Raw genomic sequence first — 27,517 nt, forward strand, 5'->3', positions numbered from 1 at the left:
TTTTGACTGGCTAGTGGAGGGGAGTATGAGAAGGAAGAAGCCAGAAGAACAGTGATGGGGACTGGTACAAAGTTGGATGAGTCAGTCCCCAAGAAGCCAGGATACAGGACAGAGTTTCCAGGGGGCTGAGACGCCCCGCCCCGCCCCCATCCCTGTCCCCTGCCCAGTGACCACCGAACCCCAATCTCTTCTGTTTTCCACCTGTCCATGGTTCTGAGGCTGCAAACCTGAGGGACTATAAAGATGCTGGTATCCTCGGCAGGAACGGTATTAGGGAAGGGGGAAGGTTTGGGGGATTATGATAACATAGCTTTGTTTGTCCTCTTAGGCACTTTGCCTTAAATTATAGCTATCTATGAACAGGTACTTTCCCATTAAACGGAAGGCTACATAAGATCAGGGATCGTGTTTTTTCTACATTTTCTTTCTCCTCTGGTGTCTGGGACAGGGGTTCTCCCAGGTGCTTGATCAGTGAATTGACTGAATTGGTTTTAAAGGACCCGTGAGCCTGCAGAAGAGTGTCCGTGTGGGCTGGAGCGATCAGACAAGGCTGCCTGGAGGAGGTGGGACCTGAATCGACCACCCCCACCCCAAGAGGCTAAGGCTGAGGGGCTCTGCGAAAAGGGTAGAGTTGATTTCCTGGTTTTCTGAGGTCCCTGTGAGGGAGATCAGGGGCTCATGCCCTAAAAGGACGGGAAGGGAGCTGTGATGTTTAAAATCTAAATTGTGGTTGCCTTAAATCAGAAGCTTCAGCACCAGTCTTTGGGCATTAAACATTTATTAAAGCATAGAGGTATTCACAAGGAGTTCAGAAAGTTAAGAAAAGGTCTATCTAGCCTAGAGTTCCAGCCTGGTTGGGTTCTTCCTGAAGTCCTCCTCCAGGAGACTTCAAGCTGATTGGTTGGCATCATCCAAATCCACTGGTTCTGAAGGTGTTCTCAAGGTGTGATTACAATCCAGTTAACTTGAAGTAGGCTAATCAGCAGTCAATCACTCTCACTTGATCCAATCAGTCTAGATTAATCTCCAGGTGGGTCTTTGAGTATCTGCTAAATCTCATTATTTCATCACAGAGCTCAGAGACCATCTCACCCCGGTCCCTCATGTTACAGATGAGGACACTGAGGCCTGGAGAGGGAAGGGATTTGCCAGGGTCACACAGGTAAGAAGCATCAAAGACAGGATTGGAACGCAGGTCCTCTGATGTCAGAGCTGGGGTTCTTCCCACCCCACCACACAGATGCTAATTGGTTCCCCTCACACTTCTTTTTTGTGTGTGTGTGTGAGGCAATTGGGGTTAAGTGATTTGCCCAGGGTCACACAGCCAGCAAGTGTTAAGTGTCTGAGGTCGGATTTTAACTCAGGTACTCCTGACTCCAGGGCCGGTGCTCCATCCACTGCGCCACCCAGCTGCCCCAGTTCCCCTCACATTTCACTGTGCAGGTCACCCCTTTGGGACTGCCCATGTTCCTGAGGGAGGTGGTTCTCTCCATCCTAAATCAGACCCAGCATTAGTCCTTTCTTTGTGACTGGGAAGCAATCCCAGCTGTGACATTTTCCCCAGTGGCCACAAGGTGGCAGCACTTCCCCAGGAATCAAGAGCACTGGCGTTCCAAGGGAGCAATCCCATTTCTGAGACCTTGGAGAGAGCAAGCTGCACTGTCCCAGGCTCCAACGGAGCCCTAGGAGCAGTGGGCATCACAGGCAGAGAGTAGAGCACTGACAACTCCACCTAATGATTTAATTAGCTTAGCAAATTAAACAGGAGAGGCAGTGGGGCCCAGTGGATAGAGAGCCAGCCTCAGAGTTCTGAAGACCTGGGTGCAATTGCTGCCTCGGACACATACTGGCTGTGTGACCTGGGCCTAGGAAGGGCTCCAAGATAAGTTGTAGAGCAGGTACATTGCCTGCATTGGTGGAGGGAACATCCTCACTGGGAGTTCCTCATGCTTAAGATATAAAAAAAAATTAATCAACATTTCTTGATTGCTTGCTCTGAGCAATGCACCAGGAAGCATGGTATATAAATCCTGCTATTAAAGTAGTTGCAACTAGGGCTTGAAATCCAGAAGACTCATCTTCCTGGGTTCAAATCTGGCCTCAGACACTCTCCAGCTGTGTGACCCTGGACAAGTCACTTCACCCTGTTTGCCTCAGTTTCCTCATCTGTAAAAGGAGCTGGAGAAGGAAATGGCAAAGCACTCTGGGATCTTTGCCAAGAAAACTCCAGATGGGGTCACGAAGAGTCAAGCATGACTGGAATGACTCAACAACAGCAATCCATCCAAAGCACAGAAAGGGATAGTTGGGCCACGTTGGCTTTTTTTTTTTTTTTTTACTGTTCTCCATTTCTAGCTTCTGTGACCTTGTACTGGCTATTAATCATGTCCGGAGTCCATGACCTCCTCGTGCTTCTTGGAATCCCTTGTTTCCTGAAGACTCTGCTCAAGCACCACTCAAGCAGGAGGCATTTTGAGGAAGGGTCTAGACCAGCCATCCTTCCTCCTCCTCCCACCGCCTTTTCCAGCTCTCTTTTATGCTTCCCCCATTAGAATGGAAGTGTTCTGAGGACAGGAACCATGATTTTTTCCCTTCTATTTGTATCCTCAGAACTTAGCCCAGTGCCTGATACATGGTAAATGTCTGTTGATTTGACACAGACAAGTTGGATTCAGAATTAAACAGGAAGGGAAGAAAGAGACCTAATATTTGTAGAGTGCTTCTTCAAAGTCGGCAAAGCACTTTGTATCTGCTATCTCACTTGAAGCTCACACTATCCTTGTAAGGGGGGTGGGTGCTGTGGGTATTTTGCTTTCCACCTGTGTAAAAAACTAGTAGCAAAACTAGACCACGAATTTGTGTGTGAATGTACCGTCTGCCAACACAAACATTTAAGAGAAAGCCGAGGAATAGTTGCATATCATTCATGGATACCTTGGAATCTCAACTCAATAGCTCCCTCCCCCCAAACCCCAAACCTCAGCAATGATTTACATCTCATTAATTCATGAATTCATTGCAGTTTTAAAGGAAAACTTAGAAAGGAAATCCAAACCAGGACAAAAGAAATGGAGAGGCACCAAGGAGATGAGATGGTTCCTCTCTATTGCAACCAGAGGTATGAAGCCTTCCCTCATTGAGAAGATTGGAGCAGTTCACATTGTGGTTGGAACCATTACCAAGTGTGCAAGTTCTTAAAGGCAACTCAAGGCCTTTGGGCTCACCTGGTGACTTGACACTACAAAAAATGGGAAGGAGAGATGGAATTGGATAAAAGGCAGACACCAGGGATCCTGTGATCATTGTTCAGGAAGCAAGTAATGTAGAAACCTCAAGCATTTCGGCTTCACTCTATGAATTGATGATCAGAGTCAGATTTGCAGAAATGTCAATAGAGATTGCCTTGGAATACAGGCTCAGCTCAGAATGAGATCTTTTTGAAAAGAACATATAAACAGGTATACACTGAAGAATAACATTAAGGTTAGGCAGAAGTGCACTGGTAAATGATTGATAATCAAGGCTCTAAAAATAAACTGTAGGCAGGGCAAATTCTTAAATATATCTTGAATTTACACCTCCACTGCAATGTTTAGACAGTTAATAAAACAATAAATCAAGATGATTTGTAGTGCTTGCTGATTTCTGAGGTGTAAATGCTCACAGTGAAAATGAAACAATCGGTTCTGGGAGCTGATGATCCCTAAATAGGCCATGAAGGTTTTACACAAGGCAAATTGGGGGGTGGGGGGGGGGAGTGAGACCTACCTTCAAAGCAATATGGTGTATTTTTTTGTTATGTAAAGAGTGTGAAATTGTTTCTTCCTTCAAATTTTCAGACTCTTATTATACTGTATTGGGAACCAGGGCAAATGTTAATTTTTATTTTTTTTCCAAACCCAAATTTTAAGAAATGGTATGTTCTTTCAATATACTGAAGCCAAAGAGTTCAATAATAATCAATATATTAAACATCCTTTATGTTTATTTTGAAATGTCTTCTTGTAATGAATGATAACTTTTTACTAACTTGCTTCATCTTGTTATTTATTAGTTTTCATTTAGATCTTAATTCAAAGTAGAAGCTGTTTAAATAAGAATAAATTGATGGGCTAGGAAGCTAGGTGGCACAGTGGAGAAAACGTTGGACCTGAGTTCAAATTTAACCTCAGACACTAACTAGCTGTGTGACTTTGGGCAAGTCACTTAGCCTCTGCTTGCCTCAGTTTCCTTAGCTATAAAATGGGAGAATGTCTACAAGTTCTTCTGATGACTAAATGAGGTATTGTATGAAGTGCCTCGCTAGCCTTAAAGGGCTATAAAATCACAAGTTATTTCACAGAATGTCAGGCCTTTAAGGGTGCTTAGAGATAATCTCATCAAGCAGGCCTTTGAAACAGGAAGAGAACTTTGAGTTCTTCTCATTTTCAAATTTCCTAAACAACTCATCGGGATCAGAGAAGTAGAGGGGCCTGCCCAGGGTGAAAGCTGGCAAGAAAGCCCGGGTTTCCTGGAGACAGCAGGAGTGTAGGAAGGAGATACAGGTTTCTAAGATCCTGGAACTAACCCTTTCTTCCTTAGACAGTGTCCTCTGCCTCCTCTCCCTTTTAGTTATTTAGGAGATCAGGCAGTGGGGACCTTTGAAGTTTTCAGAAAATTGCTGAACCTGCTTCTTGAGGAGTCCTGACAAAATTTGAAAGAGGCCTAGTTTCTGAGCAGGGAGCACCAGCGATCTGTGCTCTCTCCACCCACCCTTTGGTTAATCTCTGGCCAATACCCATTCTGAAGATAGCACTAAGGGCTGGTTTTTTGGCTTTGTTAGAAGTGGATCAAAATGGAACCAGGTGGAAGAAAAGAACACAAATAGCTAATACAGAGCAGATACCCAAGATTAGTAAGATGTGAATAAGAAAGCACTTAGGTCCTCTCGGCTCAGCTTGAGTTCAGAGCCTCAGTTTCCCCATTTGTAAAATGAAGTTCTACTATCTGCCTTCCAAGGTTCTAACTCTACTTCTGTGATCCTGGGGATCTAACTTCCTTCTAACTCTGCATCTATGATCTTAGGGGCTGTCCAATTATACTGAAAGACTGGATAGATGTGATTGCTGGGCGGCTACCAGTGATAGATTTTGGAGAACAGGAGGAGATACTTCAGGATTAGGGAAGGGCAAACATGACCCCCATTTATTTTTTTCAAAGAGAGGATTGAGTTTACTAACAATCTCAGTGAGCTTGAATTCATTTCACAGTGAAAGTCTAAGCTGCATTATTAAAAAGATGGTTAGTAACATCTAGAAAAGGAAGCAATGATTCCCTAAGAGCCAGCATGGCTTCACCAATGAATCACACCAACCTAACCCCATTTCTTCTTTTGACAGGGGTACTCGGCTCCTGAATATGGGAAAGGGGAGCATAGGTAGTTCAGGAAAGCATGGGATAAGACTCATGCTCTTCTTCTGGCCAAGTTGGAGAGGGCAAATTGGGAATTGGTTGACTGGCCAGACACAGTCTTGTCATTTTGGTTCAATGTCAACTTGGAAGGCCTCCCAGTGCTTGGCCGTCCCATCATTTACTCCTTTAATTAATAACTTGGATCAAGTACAGATGGCATGCTTATCAAATTTGCTGATTACACAAAACTAATAAACACATTAGATCCTAGTTGAGTTGAAAAGGACTTTGACCAGATAGAATGTGGAGCCAAATCAAGTGCAATGAAAATGAATAGGGGTTTAGTAAATATATTCAGCTTCCTAAGTCCAATACAGGAGGTGTGGCTGTTTCATTTGAAGAAGTTATGAAGGTATTAGTGGACCGAAAGCTGAACACCAGTGTAGTATGAGTGGCACCTGAGAAAGTTAATGTGATCACTGGCTTTGATAAGAGGTAGTTTCCAGAAAGGGAGGTGATGATAGCCCTGTTGTACTTTGCTTGGGTCACGATGAGGTAATGTGCTCAGTGCTAGGTGCCTTGTTTGAGCATTCAGAGGAAGGTGACTGGAAGAGGAGGCCTGGAGTTTATGCTATATTTGGATCAGCTGAAGGAACTAGGCAAGTTTATTTAGATGGAAGACAGACATGAGGCAATCTATTAAGGTAGTCATGTGGAAATGGGCTTTGATTTTCTTGCTTGCTTGCTTTTTTTTGAGCAGGGCAATGAGGGTTAAGTGACTTGCCCAAGGTCACACAGCTGGTAAATGTCAAGTGTCTGAGGCTGGATTTGAACTCAGGTCCTCCTGAATCCAAGGCCAGTGCTTTATCCACTGTGCCACCTAGCTGCCCCTTGATTTTCTCCTGCTTGGCCCCAGATGCATTCTACAATCCAGACAAACTGGACTTGGCTGTTTCTCACACATTACTTTTATTTCCTGTCTCCATGCCTTTGCATTGGCTGAACCACATGCCTAGAATACACTCCCTCTTCACTTAAAATCCCTAGTATCCTTCAAATTCTAGTTCAAGCATTAGGTGTTTCCTGATTCCCCTTCCCCACCTGCTAGCACCTTCCTCTGTAAAAATGACCTTGTATAAACTAGTATTTGGACATTCTGCTACAGGAGCTGGAGACTGGGCCTTGAAGCCAGCTAGACCTGGATTCAAGTCTCCCCTCCGACAAACCAGCTGTGCAACCCTGAGCAGTTCACTGAATCTCTCAATGCTCTACCGTGACTGTAAATTTCAGAGAAGGTGCCACCTGCATCAGGAGAGTGAGTTTCCTCACCTGGGAGTTCCCCATAGCAGAGCCGCCAGCAAAACTCCCAAATTAAAATGTAATTGGGAAATGTTTAACAGAATAAAAATGCAACATAGATAATGTAAGTCTGTGGTTTTCTAAGTCACTATGAGGCTGTATTAGTTTCCATTTGTTTGACAGCGCTGTCCAACACCGATGAAATCGCCAGTCCAGTCCCAATGCCGCGTCCCCCAATAGAACCCAAGCTCTTGGAAGGTGTTGACTTTCCTAGTTGTCTTGGTACCCCTTGGAGGCCAGCCCACTGGCCAGGTATTCGGCGATTATGCACTGACTGGCTGGAGTTCCAAAGGAGATACTGGTTTGGTACACAGAGAAGGTGTGAAGGGGCTGTTCTGCTGCATAGGGAGCACCCCCACCCCACGTGGGGGTCTTCAAGCAGAAGCTGGGGGTTACAGAGGAGATGCTCCATCAGGTGGGGGGGCGTGGTCTGCCCCACACCTTCCGATAACGGTGTTTTGGCTCAGAGATGGTTTCGGGTTTGAACTCGACCCATTTTAGAGATGAGGAAACTGAGGCCCAGAGCTGAAACATGGCTTGTCCGAAGGAAACGCCGGGCTAAATCGGGGGCACCCTCATCCTGAGGGGCCTCAAGACCTGGGTTCCAGTTCTGTCGCGCGGATCTTGGATACGAAGCTTCACCCCGAGTTTAGAGCAGTCGGAGAGGTCTCTCTCTGCGCCCCCTTCTCGGGCCGGGGTCTTTCCCTACGCCTCCCCCCTCCCCAACCCGAGGCTCGGGGGTCTTTCCAGGTCCCTCCCGTCCCCGCCGGACAAAGTCCCCGGCCCGGCTCCGCCACCGCCCCGCGGCTGCACAATGGGGGGTGCGCCTGGTGACCTTGCGCTCCCTGCCGGGGGGGCACTGAAAAGGGGAGGTCGGGGGTGGACGAGCCCACGGCCACAGCGGAGCCAAAGGTAGCCTCGCGGCCCCCATAGGATGGCCTGGCAGACTGTGCGCAAAGGCGGGGGGCGGGGCCAAGCCTCTCTGACCCAATCATTTCATCCCACGTTCAGCCGGTCTCCACGGCGACGTGGAATTCCCGCCCCCACTTCCGTTCCCTCAAGCGCTTGGGGAGCGCCAGAGGAAACCGGAAATGAGCAGGTCAGAAGGCGGAGAAAATGCCGAAATGAAGGGGACGGGGCTTCCGGCCCCGCCCGGGAAGTGACGCGACAGTCGCGGCCTCAGGCAGGTAGAGCGGCCGGTGACTCCAAGTGCCAACGCGGCCCGAACCCGGCCCGGGCCCCGGGGCGGCCGCCGCTTCCGGGGACAGGCCCCCGGGGGCGGGCAGCGGGGGCAGTGAGCTTCCTGTCTGGAGAAAGGAGGCAGAGGTGCGAGTTCATCATCTCCGACGTGGTAAGAAAAGGGGCTCCGCCCCCGCGCGCTGACGGGAATGGGGGCGGGGCCGGGAGGCGGGGCGGGACTTGAGGGCAAAGGGGCGGGGCTTCCCCTGCATAGGCAGGTAGGGGCTGGAACGTAAGGTGGGTGGGGCTGAGCCTAGGGCCGGGAGGGCTTACAATGAGGGGCGGGGCTGGCATGGGGCGGGGCCAAGGGATTGATGGGGAGAGGGCGGAGGAGGGGGCTGTAGAACCCAGGGGAGAAACTTAGAGGGCTGGGACCTTAGAGAGGCGGGGCTTAGGAAGGGAGGGCGGGAACTGAGAGGGGAGGGGACCTGGGATGGTTAGGTGGGGCTAAAGAAGGGGGCAGGCAACGCCCCTCAGCCATCTCCCCATCCTTGGGTGGCGAGGGGTTAGAGGGGTGTCCCCCCAGAAATTCTGGGATCCACCCCCTTCTGCCCTCTGGCACCCATCCTGAGGTTGGGAGGGTGGGTGTGGCACTTTAGGTGGGGGTAGAGGGAGGGCAGGAGGGCATGGGGAAGTGGATGAAGCCCTGACCCACGTTTACTTGCAGCCTCGCTGGCTGTCTTGACTTCTGCCTCGGCTTCTTCCACAGTTCAGTGGATATAATGGTTGTGGGTATCAGGTGTGTTTAGCACAGTGCCGGCCACATAGTAGGCGCTAGATAAATGCTGATTCCCTTTCCCCTCTCCCATTTACTTGTCCCCCCCCTTCCCCCAAAGCCTAGCCAAGTGCTGTGCATTTAATTGATGTTCTCTGCATTGGAAACCGTTCCCTAATTTCAGGCCTAGAAAGGGGAGGGTCTTCCCCCAGCCCCTCAGGGAGAGGAGCCGGGGCAGAAGCCCTGTCACATTCCTGATCATGACATGGGAGGTCCTGGGATGTTCTTACAGTGGCGGGAGGGGTGGGAGGGACCAGGTTCTCCTTCATTGCCTCAGGAAATGGGGAGGGCAGGACTTGCCCCAGGGTTTGTAGGAGCGCTCTGATGGCCTTATGACCCTGGTCAAGTCTTAGTCTTTGTTTCTTCTTCTATAAAATGGGCATGATTAAAAAATACTTTCATATCATTATTATTATAAATTTCCATAAGGTGCTTAATAGTTTGGGAGCAAATACAGCTTTTGAATAAGGTCAGGTAGAGAGCAGGGCATGGTGTCTGGCCTGTAGCAGGAGCTTCAGGAGTGCTTTGCTTCTCAGCACTCTGCTGTACTTCTGCATGTGTCAGCTGGACAGGTCGTCTCACTTTTCTGAACTCATCGGTAAAATAAAGTGCTTGGACCAGAAGGTCTTTATAGTGCATTTCCACTCGAAATCATCTTCAGTAAAGTTGTACAGAGAGGAGGGGGCTGGAATAGGCCACGTGGTGCATCCTGCTGTGGGCAGAGGGTCTCAGGAAGGGAAGAGGGCATCAGCCATTGGGAGGATCTGGGTGGTCCTCCTTCCCCACTGCCCTCCAGCCGGGGCCTAGAGCAGGTACAGGGGAGAGAAAAGGGATGGAACCTCGGGGCCTTCTGCCATCATCCCTCCATCTCTCTGAGACCTTCATCCTCCTTTCCCTACAGAACTGGACAATTGGCCTTCGCGGCCAGCCCGTCCCAAACTTCGGAACCATGTTTGCCGACATGGATTATGACATTGAGGAGGATAAGCTGTGAGTACCCCCATAGAGGACTTTTTCTTAGGCTTCAAGAGGTGGGGGAAGGTCCTGCCCCTTACTCTGAGAGGATCCTTTTCAGGTCTGGGTGTTTGAGGAGGACCTTGATAAAATGGAAGTATCTAGAAGAGGGGAGGAGCATGGGGAGGGCCCTAGCCAAATGTCACCTGGAGACAGAAGACCCAGAGCCAGGCCAGCTTTGTGCTGGAAGGGCTGTTATTGGAAGGAGGCATTGGATTGGTTTTGTTTGGCCCCAGAGGGCAGAACCGGCAGCCGTGGGGGAAAGATGGAGAGAAGTCCCTTTGGCTTGGATGTCAGGGAGAGCCGGCTGACGATCAGACTTGTCCGAAGCGGGGCGGGCTGCCTGCGAGGTGGGGCCCACTCCTAGGAGGTCTTCAGGTAGAGGCTGCAGGGCCTCTGGGGGAGAGCTTCCAGCACGGACTCTTTTGGGGTCTTACCGGCCTAGGTGAGAGCACCACTGAGGGCTCTTCCCGCTCTGAGATCCTGAGACGCTCCACATCCTGGACCCTGGAGAGGCTCTGGATAGTCCTCCTGGTGTTCCTTGTGGCCACCAGTGTGGAATAGATCTCATCTTACTCTAAGGTGACCACGTGTGACCAAGGTGATCGTCTTGGGTCCCTTGTTGTTATTGTTGTTCATTCATTTCACTGACATTCCAATCTTCCTGAGCCCATTTGGGGTTTTCTTCTTAAAGATCCTGGCGTGGTTTGCCACGTCCTTCTCTAGCTTTTTTTTACAGATGTGGAACCTGAGGCAAACAGGGTGAAGAGACTTGCCCAGGGTCACGCAGCTAGTGAGTGTCTGAGGTCAGATTTGAGCTCACAAAGCTTGAGTTTTCCTGACTCTAGGCCCAGCACTCCATGCACCATGGTGCCTTCTCCCATATTACAGATGAGGAAACTGACTCTGAGAAGAGGTTAGACATCCTGCCTGCCCAAGATACCCCACTGTGCCCCCTCCCCCCCAGTCTGTTAAGTACATAAGGCAGGATTTGCACTGAACTCTCCCGCCACCAACTCCCTGGCCCCACCCTCGCCAGCCTGGCCTAGCAGACGGGCAGGATTTGGATTTTGAATCATGGCGCTGCAGCTTACTTCCCGGGACACCTCCTCTGTAAACCGGGGGGAGATCGTCTCCTGGGGCTTTGCTAACTCCAAAAGTTTTGAAATATACATTTTTGTTTATTTCACTAAATATTCCCCACTTGTCTGTAAAAAAAATTTTAACATTCATTTAAAAAAATTTTTTTCGAATTCTAAATTCTCTTGCCCCTACCCCTTGAGAAGGCAAACAACATATCTGTTATATCTGTGAAATCGTGCAAAACATACATCCAAATCAGCCGTGTTGCAAAAGAAAACACATGTATACATGCATACACACACACACACACACACACACACACATGGAATAATAAAGAAAGGAAGAAAAATAAAAGGATGCACTTGGCGTTCATTGGTTCTCCCTCTGGACATGGAGAGCATCCTTCTTCATGGGTCCTTTGGGGTGGTCTCGGCCCATTGACTTGCTCTAAATCTGCTTTTGCCCCTAGGAAGAGGCAGGGCTGCTCATCTCCCCCCAGGAGGCCTCCCTGGAAGCCCCAGGGCTGTCTTCCAGCTGAGTAAATGCAGCTCTCCAGGCCAGCCCAAGTGGGTGCAGTAAAGAGATGGGCTCCCTTCCTGGTTTGAGGGGAGGGAGGGAAGAGGCGGTGACCTGAGAGGGCGTACTCCAGAGCTCTGCCCAGGCTGTTCCCCAGCGAATGGAAGCTTCCCAAGGGCTCCAGGCCCAGCACACAGTAGGCACTTACAAAGCCCTTGGTGATTGATAGTTGCCTTTTCATCCTTAGTAATAACTCACATTGTTACTGTACTTTAACATTCCCCCAAGTAATCCTCTGAGGAGAGCAAAGCATGAAGCATTTTCCCCATTCTACGGAGGAATTCAGTGACTTGCCCAATGTCTCCCAGGCAGTGTGTGCCTAGGAGCTAGGACTAGAAGCCAGGACTTGTGAGGCCTGAGGCCCCAGTCCCATCCATAGGCTAATCAGAATTTTTACCCATTGAGGTTTTTTTTTTTTGCTTGGTGGTTTGGTTTGTAGGTTTTTTTTTTTTATGCTGCGGGGCAGTGAGGGTTAGGTGACTTGCCCAGGGTCACATAGCTAGTAAGTGTCAAGTGACTGAGGCCGGATTTGATCTCAGGTCCTCCTGAATCCAGGGCCTGTGCTTTATCTACTGTGCCACCTAGTTGTCCCCTACCCATTGAGTTTTGAAACCTTACCTGGGCAGCTGCACTTGGATTTGAGAAGACCCAAGTTTGAATCCTTCTTCAGGCCTGTACTTGGTATGTTTGTGACTCCAGGCAAGTCACTTGACCTCTGTCAGCCTGTTTCCTCATCTCTAAGGTGGGATAGCACTTTAACCATCACCAGACCAAGATTCAGATGGAGCCCTCCTGGGGAGGATATCAATCCCAATAGCCATCCGTTCACAGCCCCACGGGCCTCGCCTCCTCCATCAGCATCTTGGATTCTCAGGACATTCCAATCCCTCATGAGACTTAGGAGCAACCTCCAGAATCTTGTCTGAGCCCCCTGAACCAGACCGAGCTCCTGGGAGGCAAATGCTGTCTTTGCAGCCTCAGTATTACCAAGTGTAGGGCACAGCGTGTCTGAGGGACCTAAAATGTGTTTGTGATTGACCTGGGAGAGGGACGTGGCTGCCAGGTCTCTTTTAGCTCAGGGCCGGCTCTGACCTGTCGGCAACTTTGTAGAACATGTGCTGGTAGTTTAGGGCTGTCAGTGGTGGCCAGACTGGCCTCTTTCTGTCCTCACTCCTGACCCTGCATCTCCCCTTCCCTCCCCTCCCCCTCCCTCCCCCCAAGAAGTACCTTCCACAGGAACCTCCCCCCAGCCCCCGCCAGCTGCTGGTACCCTGCTTTATGTCTGTTGACGTCTGTGCTGCTCCCATTGATTCTGGGTGCAGTGATGGAGGTCCTTGTTATCTCCCCTGTGAGCCAGCAGGCTTTGTGAGGTCGGGGCCCATTTCATTCCTGGTGCTTATATCCCCAGGGCCTGGCACAGGGCCTGGCACAGGGGCAGACACTTCACAAATGCTTGGTGATTGATCGATCAATAGCTGGCCAGCCCTCATCAAGCATTTACTCGGCACTTCCTCTGGACTTGGAGGGGCAGAGTACAAAGATGAATCGTAGGGACATCTCACATTGCTATAGGATTTTAAGATTTACAAAGGCTTTTGCTCCCAGCAGTCTAGTGAGGTGGGTAGTCCAAGGGCTCGCACCTCCACCTCAGAGGAGGACCCCGAGGTTCTGAAATCAGGAAGTGGCCCAAGAGCACAGGGGAAATGGCAGAGGGGCAACTTGAGGCCCAGAGCCCATTCCATGATGCTGAGCTGCCCCTGCTTGGGTCTGGGAGCATGTGAGCCATGGGGGTGGGTTTTGTTTTGTTTGGTTTGGTTCGGTGAGGCAGTTGGGGTTAAGTGACTTGCCCAGGGTCACACAGCTAGTAAGTGTCAAGTGTCTGAGGCCAGATTTGAGCTCAGGTCCTCCTGAATCCAGGGGTGGTGCTCTATCCACTGCGCCATCTAGCTGCCCCTCCGTGGTGGTGTTTTGAGGCAGGAGACTGGCTCTGCCCCAGTTAGCCACTTGGGGGATGGGGGGCCCCGGGTGGATGGCCTCTCTGGCTCCAGAGGGAGTTTTGAGAAGCCCCCGGTTTTGTGGAAGTGAAGACAATAGCCCGAAGCAGAAGATGGCACCAAGCGTGAGCACGGGAGGAAGGGCAGAGCACCAAGCTCTTGGGCACACCTCAGGCACTCGGGGGCCACGCTCCCTCTCCATACCTGGGTCTTGTCATCTCTAAAATGGGTCTAACTAAACCTCTGCCTGACCTGGGTCGGCCCCACCACCTGGGAGGGATGCAAGCCCTTTGTCACGTGAACCACCCGGTGGGGACATCGTCAGGGAGGCCTGTGAGTCAGAGCAGACTTCATGGAAGAGGCGGTCTAGGCTTTGGGTTAGAAGAGGGGGTGTCCCGAGCAGGGAGGGGTCTACACTTGGCTGGGCCTCCCCGTCCCCACCTCTCCTTCCTCTGCTGTCAGGTGGGAGGGAGAGCCTCGGCCCATGGCTTGGACAGATTCTTCCCCGCCGCTTGTCTTGTGGCTGCTTCCTGACCTCATCCCCTTCTCTCTTCCTGTGCTTCAGTGGCATCCCCACAGTTCCCGGGACTGTGACACTGCAGAAAGACCCACAGAATCTGATCGGGATCAGCATTGGGGGAGGGGCTTTGTACTGCCCCTGTCTCTACATTGTCCAGGTACAGGGGCTTGGGTGTGGGGAGGGAGGGAGGCTTCTTGGGGTCCCCGAATGGGAGGTGAGTGACCTTGGGCAACCACAAGGGCAGGCTCATTCGACCTTGGCAATGATTCTTTGTTGCTCGGGACCTTTGTCCTGCCTAAGATTCCCAATCCCCCTAAGCATTTTTTAGGGCCTGAGCCAGGAAATGATGACCCATCTCCTAGGAGGTTACCCTTGGGACCCACAGTCATAGGGGGCATACTCAGAGTTGTTCCAGGAGCAGAGACAGATTTACACAGGGCCACCCATGCCCTCTCCCCAATGTTGGCCTCCTGACCAACATGGCGTCCCCTAGGGGGCAGCTAGATCACGCAGTGGATACAGCACCAGTCCTGGATTCAAGAGGACCTGAGTTCAAATCCAGCCTCAGACACTTGACACTTACTAGCTGTGTGACCCTGGGCAGGTCACTTAACCCTCATTGCCCTGCAAAAGAAAAACAAAAGAAAACAACAAAAAAAACCCCATGGCCTCCCCTGGAGGAAGGTCTCTTGTGGTGCACCATGGTGGGTGGCATTGTTAATCACGGTTCAGATGAGGGCATAGAGGGTCATTGATGGCAAAAGCAGAGCAACTAGAAGGAAGGGGATGGGGCCTGTGCCACTGGTTGTCTTCAGCGGGAGACTGGTGACCATGGGTAATGTGGGGGGGATTCTTGTCAGGTCAGGGCTGGACTAGCAGCTCCTTGGGGGCCGCTCCACTCTGGCATTCTGGGATTCTGAGCACCACGACAGGCATCCCCAAAGCCACCACAGCCCCGTAGTAGTCGGCTGAATTGAGCCATGTGTAGTACAGTACGGTATAATGTAACATAACATAATATAGTAGGGACAAATGGAAAGTTGTACACCTGGGGTCCAAAAAGTCAACCTTACAGCTCCAGGACCAGGGATTTCATGTGAAAAAGCCTTGGGAGTCTTACATCCTGTCAGCTCATTGCAAGCCCCAGCAGTACGAGGAGATCACCAGCTTCTTTGTCCCCGCCCTGAGCCACCCAAGAGCGATTGAAGGGGGGCCGTGCAAAACTGCTTGCAGTGGGGTGACAGAGTGACGTCTTCCCCCTTACCAGGTTTCCCCTCCCCCTCCCTAGGTATTTGATAACACCCCTGCGGCCATCGATGGCACTGTTGCGGCTGGCGATGAGATCACCGGTGTCAATGGCAAATCGGTCAAGGGCAAGACCAAGGTGGAGGTGGCCAAGATGATCCAGGTGGTAAAGGTAAGAAGAGCGCTGGGGTCAGAGCCTTATGCCCGCAGTGTGTCCCTGAGAGGTGCCCTGAGGGGACATGTGGCACAGCCGAGCACACAGTCAGCCCTCATCCAGCGGCACCACAAGGGAGCCCAGCCAGGAATCGTGGGCACAGCCCACCCACGAGCAGTGCGGGGCTACAGTTTTGATCAGTCCTCCCTTTGGGCACAGGGTAGGGAAGGTCAGGAACACAGAGAGAGGAGCATCCGCTCCTGGTCCTCGGCCGCTCACTCCTGCTTAGGTGGGGAGCGGGGGAGCCTGAATCCCTCTCTCTGTCTGTCCAGCCGAGGCACCGGCCCCCTTGCTGCCCCATCACATTCTCTCCCTGGCTAGATTGTAAGCTTCTTGAGGGCAGGGCCTTTCGTTTTTTGTCTCAGTCGGCACTTATTACGGCCTTCTTTGGGCCAGGTATGTAGCAGGTGGTTCATCAGTGTTTGTGGCTTGACTGAGTGGTCGGGGTAGCCCATTGCTTCTTGACCAAGGGTGGCGGGCAGTGGTTTGTTTTTTCTGACCCCCTTCCCTACCACCCCCTAAGCAAACACCTCTTCCCTTTTGGGTTCACCGAGGGTTCTTACTGCCAGTCCCTCTTCACTCCCTCCCCCTGTGCCTGGAACAGTCTTACCCGGCCCCCCCCACCCCTGTCTTCCTAAGTGGGCCCACCTTCTCTCACGCCGGCCCCACCCTAAGAGAGGGAAGACAAGGGTGGCATTTTCTGACTTCTAGAGAAGCCAAACCGAGGACGCCAGGGACTGAGCCTGTGTAGCCTGGAGTAGAGAGGAGAAGGGTGGGGGGACACAAGGACCCCTGCAAGGATCTTGGGGTGTCGCGCAGAAGGACCTGCCCCAGGACTCAGGGGATTCAGCGAGCACAGTGCTGGGGAGACAGAGAGGCAGGACACCTAGTCCCTGCCCTTCAGGAGCCCCCATTCTGACAGGGAGACAGCGTGCAGACGGCCGTACACGCACAAGGTGTGGCTGGGGGAAAGCGGAAGGCGGGCGGCCCCGACCCTGGTGTGGGGCAGTGCTGGGGCCTAGTAAGGCTCAGGGCTCAGGTGGGAAGGCTGGTCTTGGGGCTGCTCCATCAGTGGCCCGGTGTGGCCTGGTGTGGCCTGGCGTTTTCCTGGGCCCTGTAACCCATCCCTCCATCTTTCTCTTCCCAGGGAGAAGTGACGATTCACTACAACAAACTCCAAGCCGACCCCAAGCAGGGCAAGTCCTTGGACATTGGTGAGCAAGGGCCATAGCAGCGGACTGCGGGCTTCCGTCCATAGCAGATCACCCCACTGTTCTTGGGGGTCCCCTCCCCCGGGTACGCTCGGGCTCTGAGAGGCCCCTGGCCTCTCTCTCATTCTTGGAGGTGACACCTCCTGCCTCTGTGCTCCCCTCGGCAGAGGCCCTCCCCCTTCCTTCTCCCCGTCCCCGCTTCTTCCAGAAGTTCCAGTCCCTGAACCTGACATGCCCCAGTGTGGTCTCCACTTTACTCTCTCCCCACTCAGTCATTCTCCAGGCCATTGACTTCCATCCCATCCTGAAGGACCAGGCCCTTGAGGCCAGCCTGGTGGCAGTCCCTCCCCAGGCAGGAGACCTTGGGATGGTCCTGGTGCCCTCCTCGGGCAGAGCTGCCAGGACTCGGGTGGGGGGGCCTCGTCCTGCCCCTCGCCCTTGTGGTTGTGCGGCAAACCTGACAGAGGCACCTTCACCACCTTGGTTTGACAGAGGAGAGGATGCAAACCTCGAAGGACAAGGCTCTTGCCCAAGACTGTCCCTATAAATTAGGGCAGGGCTGGGACTCGAACCCAGGTCCAAGGGCCTAGTCTGGCTGGTTGGTGACTTCAGAGCCTGGTCCCTGTCCCTCACCCTGCCCCATCTCCCCTGCTGCAGAGCAGGTCATGAGGATCAGCAGGGGTAGCGGGGCCTGGCCTGGAGTCCTGCAGGGCTCTGCCTCCTGTTGACTGTGTGACCTTGGACAAGTCACTCCCCACCTGGGCCTGCGTCCTCTTCTGTGAGAAGAAGACTGGATGGGGTGTGGAAGAGGGGGAGGGCTGCTAAGTGCTAACCACCTCCTTCCCATCTCTAGTTTTGAAGAAGGTGAAACACCGGCTGGTGGAGAACATGAGCTCGGGGACCGCGGATGCGCTGGGCCTGAGCCGGGCCATCCTGTGCAATGGTGAGCTCTTACCCACCAATCTGTGTGTTGTAGAGGCCCATGAATGGGCCTGGAGCCACAGAGACCTGGGTTCAGATTCCACCTCTGACCCTCCCTGCTTTGGAGTCTGGGCCTGGGCTGGGATTCTTGGCCTTCCTGGGCCACTCAGTACCTGTGTGACTGTGGGCTGGGCATGACTCCTGTGCTTCTCAGTCTCCTTCTCACTTACCCTCTGAGCCTCAATATTACCATCAGTAAAATGGGAGTGTTACCATTTCTAGTGCTTGACTTCCCAAGGTTGTGAAAGTTTCAGTGGAGATAATGTGCACGAATCACTTTGCCAACACCAGTGACTTGGTCCTGTTCCCCTCAAGAAGACTTTGTGTCCTCTGACTCCCCCAGCATCTTGGGACCCGTTGGGTTCACCTCTGGAGGGGAGGCACTAGACCGGACAAGAAGGGGCTCAAGACATGCATGTGCACATACACACGTAGAGTCTCTGTGTCCTGGGGTCGATTCTGGGCCTCCCCTAAGACTCCAGGCCCTTCACTTTGAGCTCTCGATGCCTGGAACCCCAGCGGGGTCCATGCCTGTCTTCAGCTCTTCTCCCCCAAGGGAGGTAGGGGGACAGCATCACTCACCCTCACTCTCTCTGTCTCTACCTTTCTTTGTCTCTCTGTGAATTTCTGACTCTATCTCTTTATGTCTCTCTGTCTCTGTCTCTCTGTGTTTCTTTTCTCTCCTCTCCCCTCCCCTCCCCTCCCCTCCCCTCCCCTCTTTTCTCTTCTCTCTCTGTCTCATATATGTCTGTCTATATAAAATCTCAAGTGTAGGCTGCCAGCCAGCGCAGCCCCCCGCCCACTGTCCCCAGCCTGAGTTATACATAGCGCGGCCCACGTCCGTCCGTCGCTGGGTGGGCTCTGATATAAATACCTGCGGCCATGAGAGGCTCAGCTGGCCAGGGCCGGGCTGGCGGCGGGAGCCTGTTCCCAGTGCTGTCTAAATGTGCAGCTGCTATTTTTGCCTCTCGTGGCTCTCGATCCTTGTTGCCGTAGTTACCGTTGAGTCAGGGCGAAATTAGAACTGGTTGTTGTGGGCTGACTTTTGTTGTTTTTTTTAAACTTGCCAGTTCTTCCCCCGCTGCCTGCCCCCCAAAATAGAGTTTCTAAAATGAGCCTGTCATGATGCCCCGTGACCCAGCGGAGCTAAAAGCGGCCTTGGGTGCCTTCACGGCCCCTTTGCCGCCAACCTGGCCAGGTGCTGGCACTCGCCCCATGCTTGCATCCCGCCTTTGGTCCTGCTGGAGAGACCGAGGCCAGGGGAGCGTCAGCCGCTGCCCCTCTCCCTTAGCGATGTCCCCACGACCCAATGCCCTCCCCCTTCCCACTGTTAACAGTGCAGGCCAGACCTTTGCCTCTGCTGGATGGAAAGAAAACCCAGGAGCCCAGAGGCTGAGAGCACTGCTGCATCCAGACATTCAGTAGGCACTGACTGTGTGCAGAGCACTGCTCTGGGCTCTGGGGGAGACCACAGAATCATGGGCATTGAGACCAACCCGTTTTACAGAGGAGGAAACTAAGGCACAGGTCATGCAGGGAGTGCGGAGTCAACTTTAAGCCAGGTCCTGTGACTCCAGGTCCCATCTTGTCTCCCACTACCACACTACCCATCTCCCAGCAGGCACCTATTAAGCACTTACTGTGTACCAGGGGACAAAAGCAAATCAGCCCCACCCCCTGTGAGCTTATATGTACAGAATGAATGAGGATGCATTTGGAGTGGCCAGGGGTGGGGGCAGAGGGGGAGACAGACATCTCAGGAACAAGGAGAGACCTCCCACAGGAGGAGGCCCTTGAGCACAGCCTAGGGTCCAAGATGCGGACGTGAGGAGGGCAAGGGTCCAGGAGAGGCAGAGAATGGCGGGCCGGCCTTTCCAGCCGGAGCAGAGCTTTCATGAAGGGAGAATAGTGACTGGAGCTGTTTGTGGCTCGTCCTAGAGGCAGGAGGGAGCCATGGGGGGCTCTGGAGCAGGGGCGGGACGGGGCCTGGCCTCTGCTTGCTTTAGGCGCATTTGTTTGACAGCTGCCCTGAGGAGGGCTGGGGGGAGAGGGGCCACTCACAGGGAGACCAGGCTGGCCTGGGGACCCCGGCAGTGGGAGGAAGACTTGACAGCTGCTCTGACGTAAGGGTGACGGAGAGGTGGGAAGAGTCGTAATCAGCTCGCCGATTGTGAGCTTGTCCGGCCGAGTGGGCGAACGGCGTCCCGACGAGAGAACGCGGGGGGCCTAGCGGAGGGATCTGGGGGAGAGACTGTGGGTTCTGTGTGTCAGGTTTGAGATGACACCGGGGTCCCGCAGTGGGTTAGAGATGGAGGCTCAGAGCCTGGGAGCCCAGCCCAGCCCTGCTCCACTCGAGCTTCTGGTCTGCTGGGACATACCAGGCTGAGCGGGGGAGGAGGAGACTCGTGTCTAGGGCAGACGCTTGCCCCCTGCTGCCGAGCGTAGCCATCCTTAGCCCCATTTTTCCAAGCCGGGCCCTGGGTGTGGTCAGCTGGCCCCACCGGGGGCACCTGCCCTCCTCTGCCCGTGTTTCTGGGCTTTAGCTAATGGCTCTGCTGGGCCCTCTCTCCCTTCAGATGGTCTGGTGAAGAGGCTGGAAGAGCTGGAGCGGACGGCCGAGTTGTACAAAGGTGAGTGCCCCAGCCAGCTGACCCTCTGCTCAGCCCGCTGTCCCATGGGTGCTGAGGGGCTGAGGGAGAGGGAAGAGTGATGGATAATGTAGGGCTACAAGGCAAAGGTGAATGTGGCCAGGGGCGGCTAGGTGGTACTGCAGTGGATAGAGCCCCGGAGTCAGGAGGGTCTGAGTTCAAATCCTACCTCAGACGCTTACTTAGCTGTGTGACCCAGGGCAAGTCACTTCACTCTGATTGCCGCACCTCCCCCCCCCCCACGCCCCACAAAAAAAAGTTACTTCAGCCTCTGGCACTCATGGCTGGTGACCTTGGAAAAGGTACTTCCCTTGTCAGAGGCTCAGGTTTCTCTTCTGTAAAATGGGGTAATAAGATTTACATGACAGATTTCCCTTGGAGAAAAGTGCAGATGAAATGTAAAGCTGCACAACAGACTGAGCCGTGTCCACGAGGACTTCCTGGAGGCGGCGAGTCCTTGGGCACGGTCCAGCCTCTGGGCACGATTGGCTCTCATGAGGAGGCCTGGGGCCTGTCTGCATCTGCTCATCAGGCTCCTCCCTGGGCCGCAGTTTGCATCTCTCGCTGCCTCTAGAGTGAGAGTCTTAGGACAATTACTGCTAAAATGTAAGTGGGAAAGGAGAGAGCCATGCACGCACGTGTGAAAAAGCACGTCCTTACACGCCGAGGCAGGGATCCTCGGAGATCCGTTACTAAAGGGCAGAGGTGTTCTCATGGGGCCTGTGTGCACTGGAACTCATGAAGAAACCGGGTGGGGAGCCTAGTTGCCGTGTGTGCAGAGATCTGGCCTGAATCCCTGGAGGATGAAGATGTTGTGGGGGAGCGATTCCTCCTTCCCACAGGGCCGTGGGGAGGGAGGAAGGGAGGGGGCATAGAGGCTCTGAGCGCCAGGTAGATGAGGGTGTGGGCTTCGGAGTTAGGAAGGCTCAGTGCAGATGCTGCCTTGCGCTCTGACCAGCTCCCTTCGCTGGGCCTCAGTTTCCTCCTCTGTAAAACGAGGGGATTGGCCGTGATGGCCCCTGGGGTGAATGGAGCTCCCAGAGGTGACTCTGCGCTGCCGTCCACTCTGAGAGGCCCGGCGCCTTCTCAAAAGCACCAAATGACTGGGAGGGTAAAGGCCTTCAGCCCTGGGCTTGTGAAGCCAAAGTGGCCCATCACCCACCCCCACGAGTGTCCTGTTGGTCTCCTCCTGCCGCTCCTGCTTCGATAGAAGGGACTCTGGCGGCTGCCCTGGCCCGGATCAAATTGTGCCTGTCTGGGACTGCTGTGGGGTTCTGGCTGATCTGTGTGAGGGCAGGGGGTGAGGTGTGGTGGTCCCTGTCCTTCCCTAGGCATGACCGAGCACACCAAGAGCCTCCTTCGAGCCTTCTTCGACTTGTCTCAGACGCACCGAGGTAAGGGTGGATGGACACCTGGGAGGGCACGCCTCCCGCAGTCTGGGGGACGGGGAGTCCTAGCTTTCACAACCTTGGTGCAGCTCAGGCCCCAGTCACGCCAGCACGGGCAGTCAGTCATCAACAAGTATTTATGAAGTGCCACATCACTGTTGCCTCCGTCCCCACACATGCTGGGCGCTCACTGCTGGTTTCTTGGTCCCCACATTGACCTTAGCTGGCCTGGCCTGGGGGGTGAGGGGCCTGCTTTTATCCCGCCCCACCATGCTCCCCTCCCCCATCCAGGGGCGCCAGGAGGGGGCTCCTTCCATGGCGTCCTTGTCACGCAGCCTTTGGAGACGTCTTTTCGGTGATTGGAGTCCGTGAACCCCAGCCAGCAGCCAGCGAGGCCTTTGTGAAGTTTGCCGAAGCCCACCGCAACATCGAGAAGTTTGGGATCCGGCTTCTGAAAACCATCAAACCCGTAGGTTTGGCCTGGCTTTGGGTCGCTGAGTGAGTGAGTGAATATGAATGTATGTGTGTCTTGGGGTTGGGGGAGAATGAGTAAATGTCTGTTTGTCTTGGGGGGGTGGGGCAGGGATCCCCGGTGGATCCTGATGACCCAAGACAGGGGAGGCATGGAGTCTGGTGGGTGCCTGTTGTGCCAAGTACTGGGCTGAGGCAAAGGGAGAAGCAGAAGACTTGGGGTCCCCCTCACCCTGGGGGAGCTGCCAGTCTTTGTCCTTGGGTGCAGCCCTGACATTACCACTTCCTGCTCATGAGACCCTGGCTAGCCCAATGCCCAGAACCCCAGAAGTGCTTCCTAAGTGCTCACCCATTGGCTGATGGATAGTTGCGTTTCCTCTCTGCGCCTCAACTCCCATTTCTGTCTGAGGGAGCTGATCACCCTGGCCCCCCCAGCCCTTCTGTAGCGTTTCCATGAGGACAATGCTCTGAAAAGTGGGAGACATCCCTCAATGATCAGCAAGTCTGGAAGTTCTGGGTAGGAATCCTGCTTCCAATGCCTCCTGGGAGTGATCTGTTGGGGTTCTGGGGACCTCTTTAGACTAGTGGAGAGCAGGCACTGCTGACCTGTGTAGGCGGAGGGAATGTCTCCACCAGGAGCTCCCCACACCAAGAGACTCCCGGGTCCAGTAAAAAAATAACCTTCTTGGTAACTGAAGGCAAAGTTGCTATGGGCAAGCACTCGTGGGCACCTTCTTTGTGCTGCTCACTGTGCAAGTCTGGCCCCAGAGTGGAGAGGGGCTGCCCTTGGAGTTGGCCAGCTCTGGAAGCCTGGGAGTGAATGAAATCATGGGGCGTGACCACAGGCCTGGGGCCCCCTGCCCTTAGTGCTGCTCACACGAGGCCCTGACCCCCCGCAGATGCTGACAGACCTGAACACGTACCTCAACAAAGCCATCCCTGACACCCGCCTCACCATCAAGAAATACCTAGATGTGAAGTTTGAGTACCTGGTAAGTGACTGAGGCCTGCGTGAAAGGGGACCCTGAGGGGCCACGGCTGTGCTGGTGACCGGACTCCTGACGAGGGTCGTGCGGTGGCCCCTGCGCCAGTACACAGACGCCCCAGAGCAAAAGTAGTCTGAGGACACTTGGCTGCGGCTGGCACCTTAACTGGGCCTAGCTCACGGGCGACGCTGCCCCACGGAGGGGCCAGAGCCCAGGCTGTGGGTGATGGCAAGCCGAGGTCCGGGAGGGCACAGGAAAGGCAGCCTCCAGATGTCCGCCTTGTGCGGCTTCCCCTTCTAGAGATGAAGGTCAGGGCAGACCCCACTCAGGCTCCGCATAGCTGGTTTTGCTTTGGGCTGCCCATGATGCTTTGCAGATCAGACATTTATGGAGCACCTGGTGTGTGCTGGAGTTGTGCGGAGCCGTGCCTGGGGCCTCCTGGATGGAGCAGAGAGAAGGAGGCAGAGCTTGGGGCCAGTGACTGGGCAGGGCAGGCAGAGGCACACCTCTTACCCCCGTCCCGGGCTTCCTCTTTCCCCGCAGTCGTATTGCCTGAAGGTGAAGGAGATGGACGATGAGGAATACAGCTGCATCGTGAGTGCCCGGTGGGGAAGCAGCTGCCCTGGGTGTCCACTCCCCAGGCCCCTCCATGCCTCCTGAGGCTCCGGGCTCTGCTGCCCAGTCCTGCCTAGCAGGGCATCCGGGGCTGCTGGCTCTGGAATCTGGGCCTTCCTCGGTGACCTTTGACATGTCCCTTCCCCTCCTTGGGCTCCATCTCCCTCTGGCACTGTAGGTAGAGCTGCTCCTTCCCCTGGGCCTCACTGTCCTTCTCTCAGATGAGGCTTGGCCTGGCCTGCCCACAGATTGCTGAGGGTGGGTGTGAGACTCTTAGCTCAATCACACACGGCCTTGCTGCCCAGGACAGGAGGGTCCCTGAGCCCAAGACCTCAGATGGGAAGGGCTTTGGAACAGGGATGAGTGCCCCACAGAGCGAGGGGATGCTGGCACCCTGATGGCCTTTGTCAGCACCGGATCAGTGGGAAGAGTCGCCAGACCAGACCCAGCGGTCCCCTCTCTGACCTGCACTCGCTATTGGCGCCCCCACCCCGTCCCACTCCACTGCTCTCCACCCTGGCCCGGTCCAGGGCCTCCACATGCCCTTCCTCTGAGGCTGTGTGGGTGCCCAGGCCTTCTGCTTTGTGGGATGGGTGGTGGTTCTAGGCTCCCTGACTTGTCTTCCCTCACCTCCATCCCCCCATCCCCACCCCTGCAGGCCCTTGGGGAGCCCCTGTACCGCGTGAGCACCGGGAACTATGAGTACCGCCTCATTCTGCGGTGCCGCCAGGAGGCCCGGGCACGTTTCGCCAAAATGAGGAAGGATGTGCTGGAGAAGATTGAGTTGTTGGACCAGAAACACGGTGAATGGGGTGGGGGGAGGGAGGCCCCTTCTGCCTCCTCTGGGGGAGCAGTCCGTGTCCCCCCACCCAGAGGTCACCAGATGTCAGAGCCAGGAACAGTGCGGGGAAGTAACAGACTCTGGCCCCAGTCTCTGAGAAAGCTTTGGGCCCAGCCTGTAAGGCAGGGCATTGTTAGGTGAACAGAGTACCCTGGGGGTGAGCGCTGCTTCTGTGGTTTGCTCCCTGGTCACCCTGGGCAGGTCACTGGCCTTCCTTGGGCCTCAGTTTCTTCATCCGTGAAATGGATCCCTCGGCCAGCCCCTCGCCCATTGGGTTGGGAGTGACCGATGGGAGCCTCTGCCTCCATCCCAGGACTGTTGGGCGTGGAGGGCAGGAGAGGCGGGGCTGAGACCAGGAAGCTGACCGCCCCCTGCCCCCCACCCCCCAGTCCAGGACATTGTGTTCCAGCTGCAGCGCTTCGTCTCCACCATGTCCAAGTACTATGACGACTGCTACGCCGCATTGCGGGATGCGGACGTCTTCCCCATCGAGGTGGACCTGGCCCGGACCACCCTGGCCTATGGCCAGAAGGACCTCTACACAGAGGAGGAGGAGGAGGAGGGGGCGGCAGCCGCAGGGGAGCCCCAGGGGCCCCGAAGCTCCCAGGAGGAGAACGGCGAGAAGCTCATAGACATGCCTGAGTGACCTCCCACACCCCCAGGTGGGGAGGCCGGGAGGGGAGACAGGGACCTACTGCCCAAGGTGACTGATAAAGACCCGCTGGTGTGGGGGCTGACATCTCGTCTCTGCTCCTCTGTCCCAGGCCAGTTGGGGAGCCCAGCCTCAGGGACCCTCAGCCTGGCTGTGGCTTTCCCCTGGGCCCCTAGTCATTACCCATTCAATGTCTCCTCCCCAGCTGGGGGGAGAAGGGAAGGAGAGAACAAGACCCTCCCCAAGGCTGAGGGTGGGCCTCCTGAGCTTCACTCAGGGAGGGGTCCCCCTTCTCCCTTCCCTAATCTGGCCACTCCCCCTCCCAGTTTCTAATCTTGGCAGGACTGGGGGAGGAGGTGGAGGCTAGACCCTGCCCTGCCCCACCCCCCAAACTGCCAGGGGCCAGGGCTGCTTCCCCCCCTGCTTGCTCCTTGGCCCCTAAAGCCAGCAGGGAGGGTGGGGGAGGCAGCCTCACTTAGTTTTCCCCCACTACTCTTTGAAACTGGATCTCCTCTAAAGTGGGCCAGCCCCCCTTCCCCCAAGGTTCTACTGTGGTATGGGGATGACCAGACCTCACACTCAGGGGTGTCCCTTATTTATGAAGCTCTCCCTGCCCCTCTGCTTGTGCTCTGGGGCTCTGGTGCCTTGGGCTGGGGCTAGGGGAGGGGTGCGGGGAGGGGAGCAGGCTTGGGAATCCTGTACTTTAATAAAGAGAAAGCTGGATTATGCCTTTTCAGTGACTGCCCCTTCTGGGTTAAGTGAGGGAAGCGGGGAAACTCGAGGCCTCAGGTGCACCCTTAACTGACCTGGTCCCTGCCCTGCTTCCTTCCACACTACTCTCCCACATCTCCAGCTCTAGACTAGTCCGCCCACAGGGCCACTCTCCCCAGCCCTGTCTCCTCCCTGGCCACACCTGCTGTCTCCTTCCAGATTGGAGTTTTTGTCAGGGCCCCACCTGCTGACAACACCCAGAACGGCAGCATTCCCACTCCCGCCTCCCTCACCCCCAGGGGCCAGGCCATGCCTCTTAAAAAAAATTATCAATGCCTTTTATTTTTTGTATATCATACCTCCCTTGTGCATCTCCCCTACCCATGGAGTTTAGTAAAGCCAGCACTCTGACTGTTTGACAGCAGATGCAGTCCTCCCCATCCACAGTGCTCCTCACTCATCTTTGGGGAAGGAGGGGGGCACATTTTCTCCACTCTCAGGACCAAGCATGCCTGTTACTTCTGTTTTTAAATTTAAAAAAAATTTTGTCAATGTGTCTTGTTATATTACATAGTTTCCCTAGCATCCCTTCGCTCCCAGAGAGCCGTTCTTTCTGGCAAACAGAACTTTTTAGAGAAAAAGAAGAGGCAAAAGAGTAATTAGTCTGAAAAATCTGCCCTACCTGCGGGTCCCCCACCTCCACACCACACCAGGGTCTTTTCCGCTCTTATTTATAACTTTGCAGTGTTCACTTTTGATTTTTTTTTGGTGATTCTTTCCATTTACATTATTGTATTCACAGCGTAGATTGTTCTCTTGGCTCTGCTAACTTCCCTTCTATGTCAGTTAATTTAGATCTTCCTAGGCTTCTCGGTATTCATCACCCACATTTCTTATGATGCAGTTATGTTCTATTGTATTTATTTAACACCATTTGTCTTGCCATTGCCTAGTTGAAGGACATTTACTTTGTTTCCAATTCTTAGCTGTCACAAAAAGTGCTGCTATAAATATCTGGGTGTGTACGGGGGGACTTTCCCCCTAATGACCTCCTTAGGGCATAAACCTAGGAATGGAATCTCGGGGTCAAAGGGTGTGCACATTCTAGTTACTTGCATAATTCTCACATAATTCAGAAATGATTTTCCAAAATGGTGCTGATCCACAGCTCCACCAGCAGTGTGTAACCCTCAGCCTGGACTGTTCCCATCTTCCATCATCTCTGCCAGTTTTCTGGGTGTGAGGTAAAACCTCAGGGTTTTTTTGATTTGCATTTCTTTTATTTTCAGTAATTCAGAGCATTCTCTGTGGTTGTTGAGAGTTGGCAGGTGGTTTTTTAAAGAACTTTGTTCACATCCTCTGATTACCTATCTTTTGGGGGATAACTTCTGGCTTTACACATACAAATGTTAATTATATCTTGGATACAAAGTCCTTAAAAAAAAATTGGATAGAAAGCTTTCCCCCCCCCATTCTGCTGCTTTACTTTTTATTTTAGGTCCATTAGTTTTGTTTTTCCAGAAGCTTTTTAGTTTCAAATCAAAGTCACCTACCTTGTCTTTTGTAATTGCCTCTATCCTTTGTTTGGTTAAACATGTATTTC

At 53.8% G+C, this 27,517-nt stretch overlaps 1 protein-coding gene across 1 annotated transcript; it reads left to right on the forward strand.

Annotated features, from left to right (window-relative positions):
- Positions 1–7,684: 7,684 nt before the first annotated feature.
- Positions 7,685–27,131, forward strand: PICK1 (protein interacting with PRKCA 1). The gene is made up of 13 exons (XM_043967402.1): positions 7,685–8,101; positions 9,666–9,754; positions 13,997–14,108; positions 15,240–15,368; positions 16,558–16,624; positions 17,475–17,564; positions 20,179–20,232; positions 21,582–21,644; positions 21,974–22,107; positions 23,009–23,101; positions 23,639–23,689; positions 24,369–24,513; positions 24,941–27,131. Exons 1-13 carry the CDS (start codon positions 7,685–7,687, stop codon positions 25,195–25,197), a joined length of 1,701 nt encoding a protein of 566 aa, XP_043823337.1. The 3' UTR covers positions 25,198–27,131.
- Positions 27,132–27,517: the final 386 nt, after the last annotated feature.

Source organism: Dromiciops gliroides, chromosome 5 (genome assembly GCF_019393635.1).
Source record: "Dromiciops gliroides isolate mDroGli1 chromosome 5, mDroGli1.pri, whole genome shotgun sequence".
NCBI classification, from domain to species: Eukaryota; Metazoa; Chordata; class Mammalia; order Microbiotheria; family Microbiotheriidae; genus Dromiciops; species Dromiciops gliroides.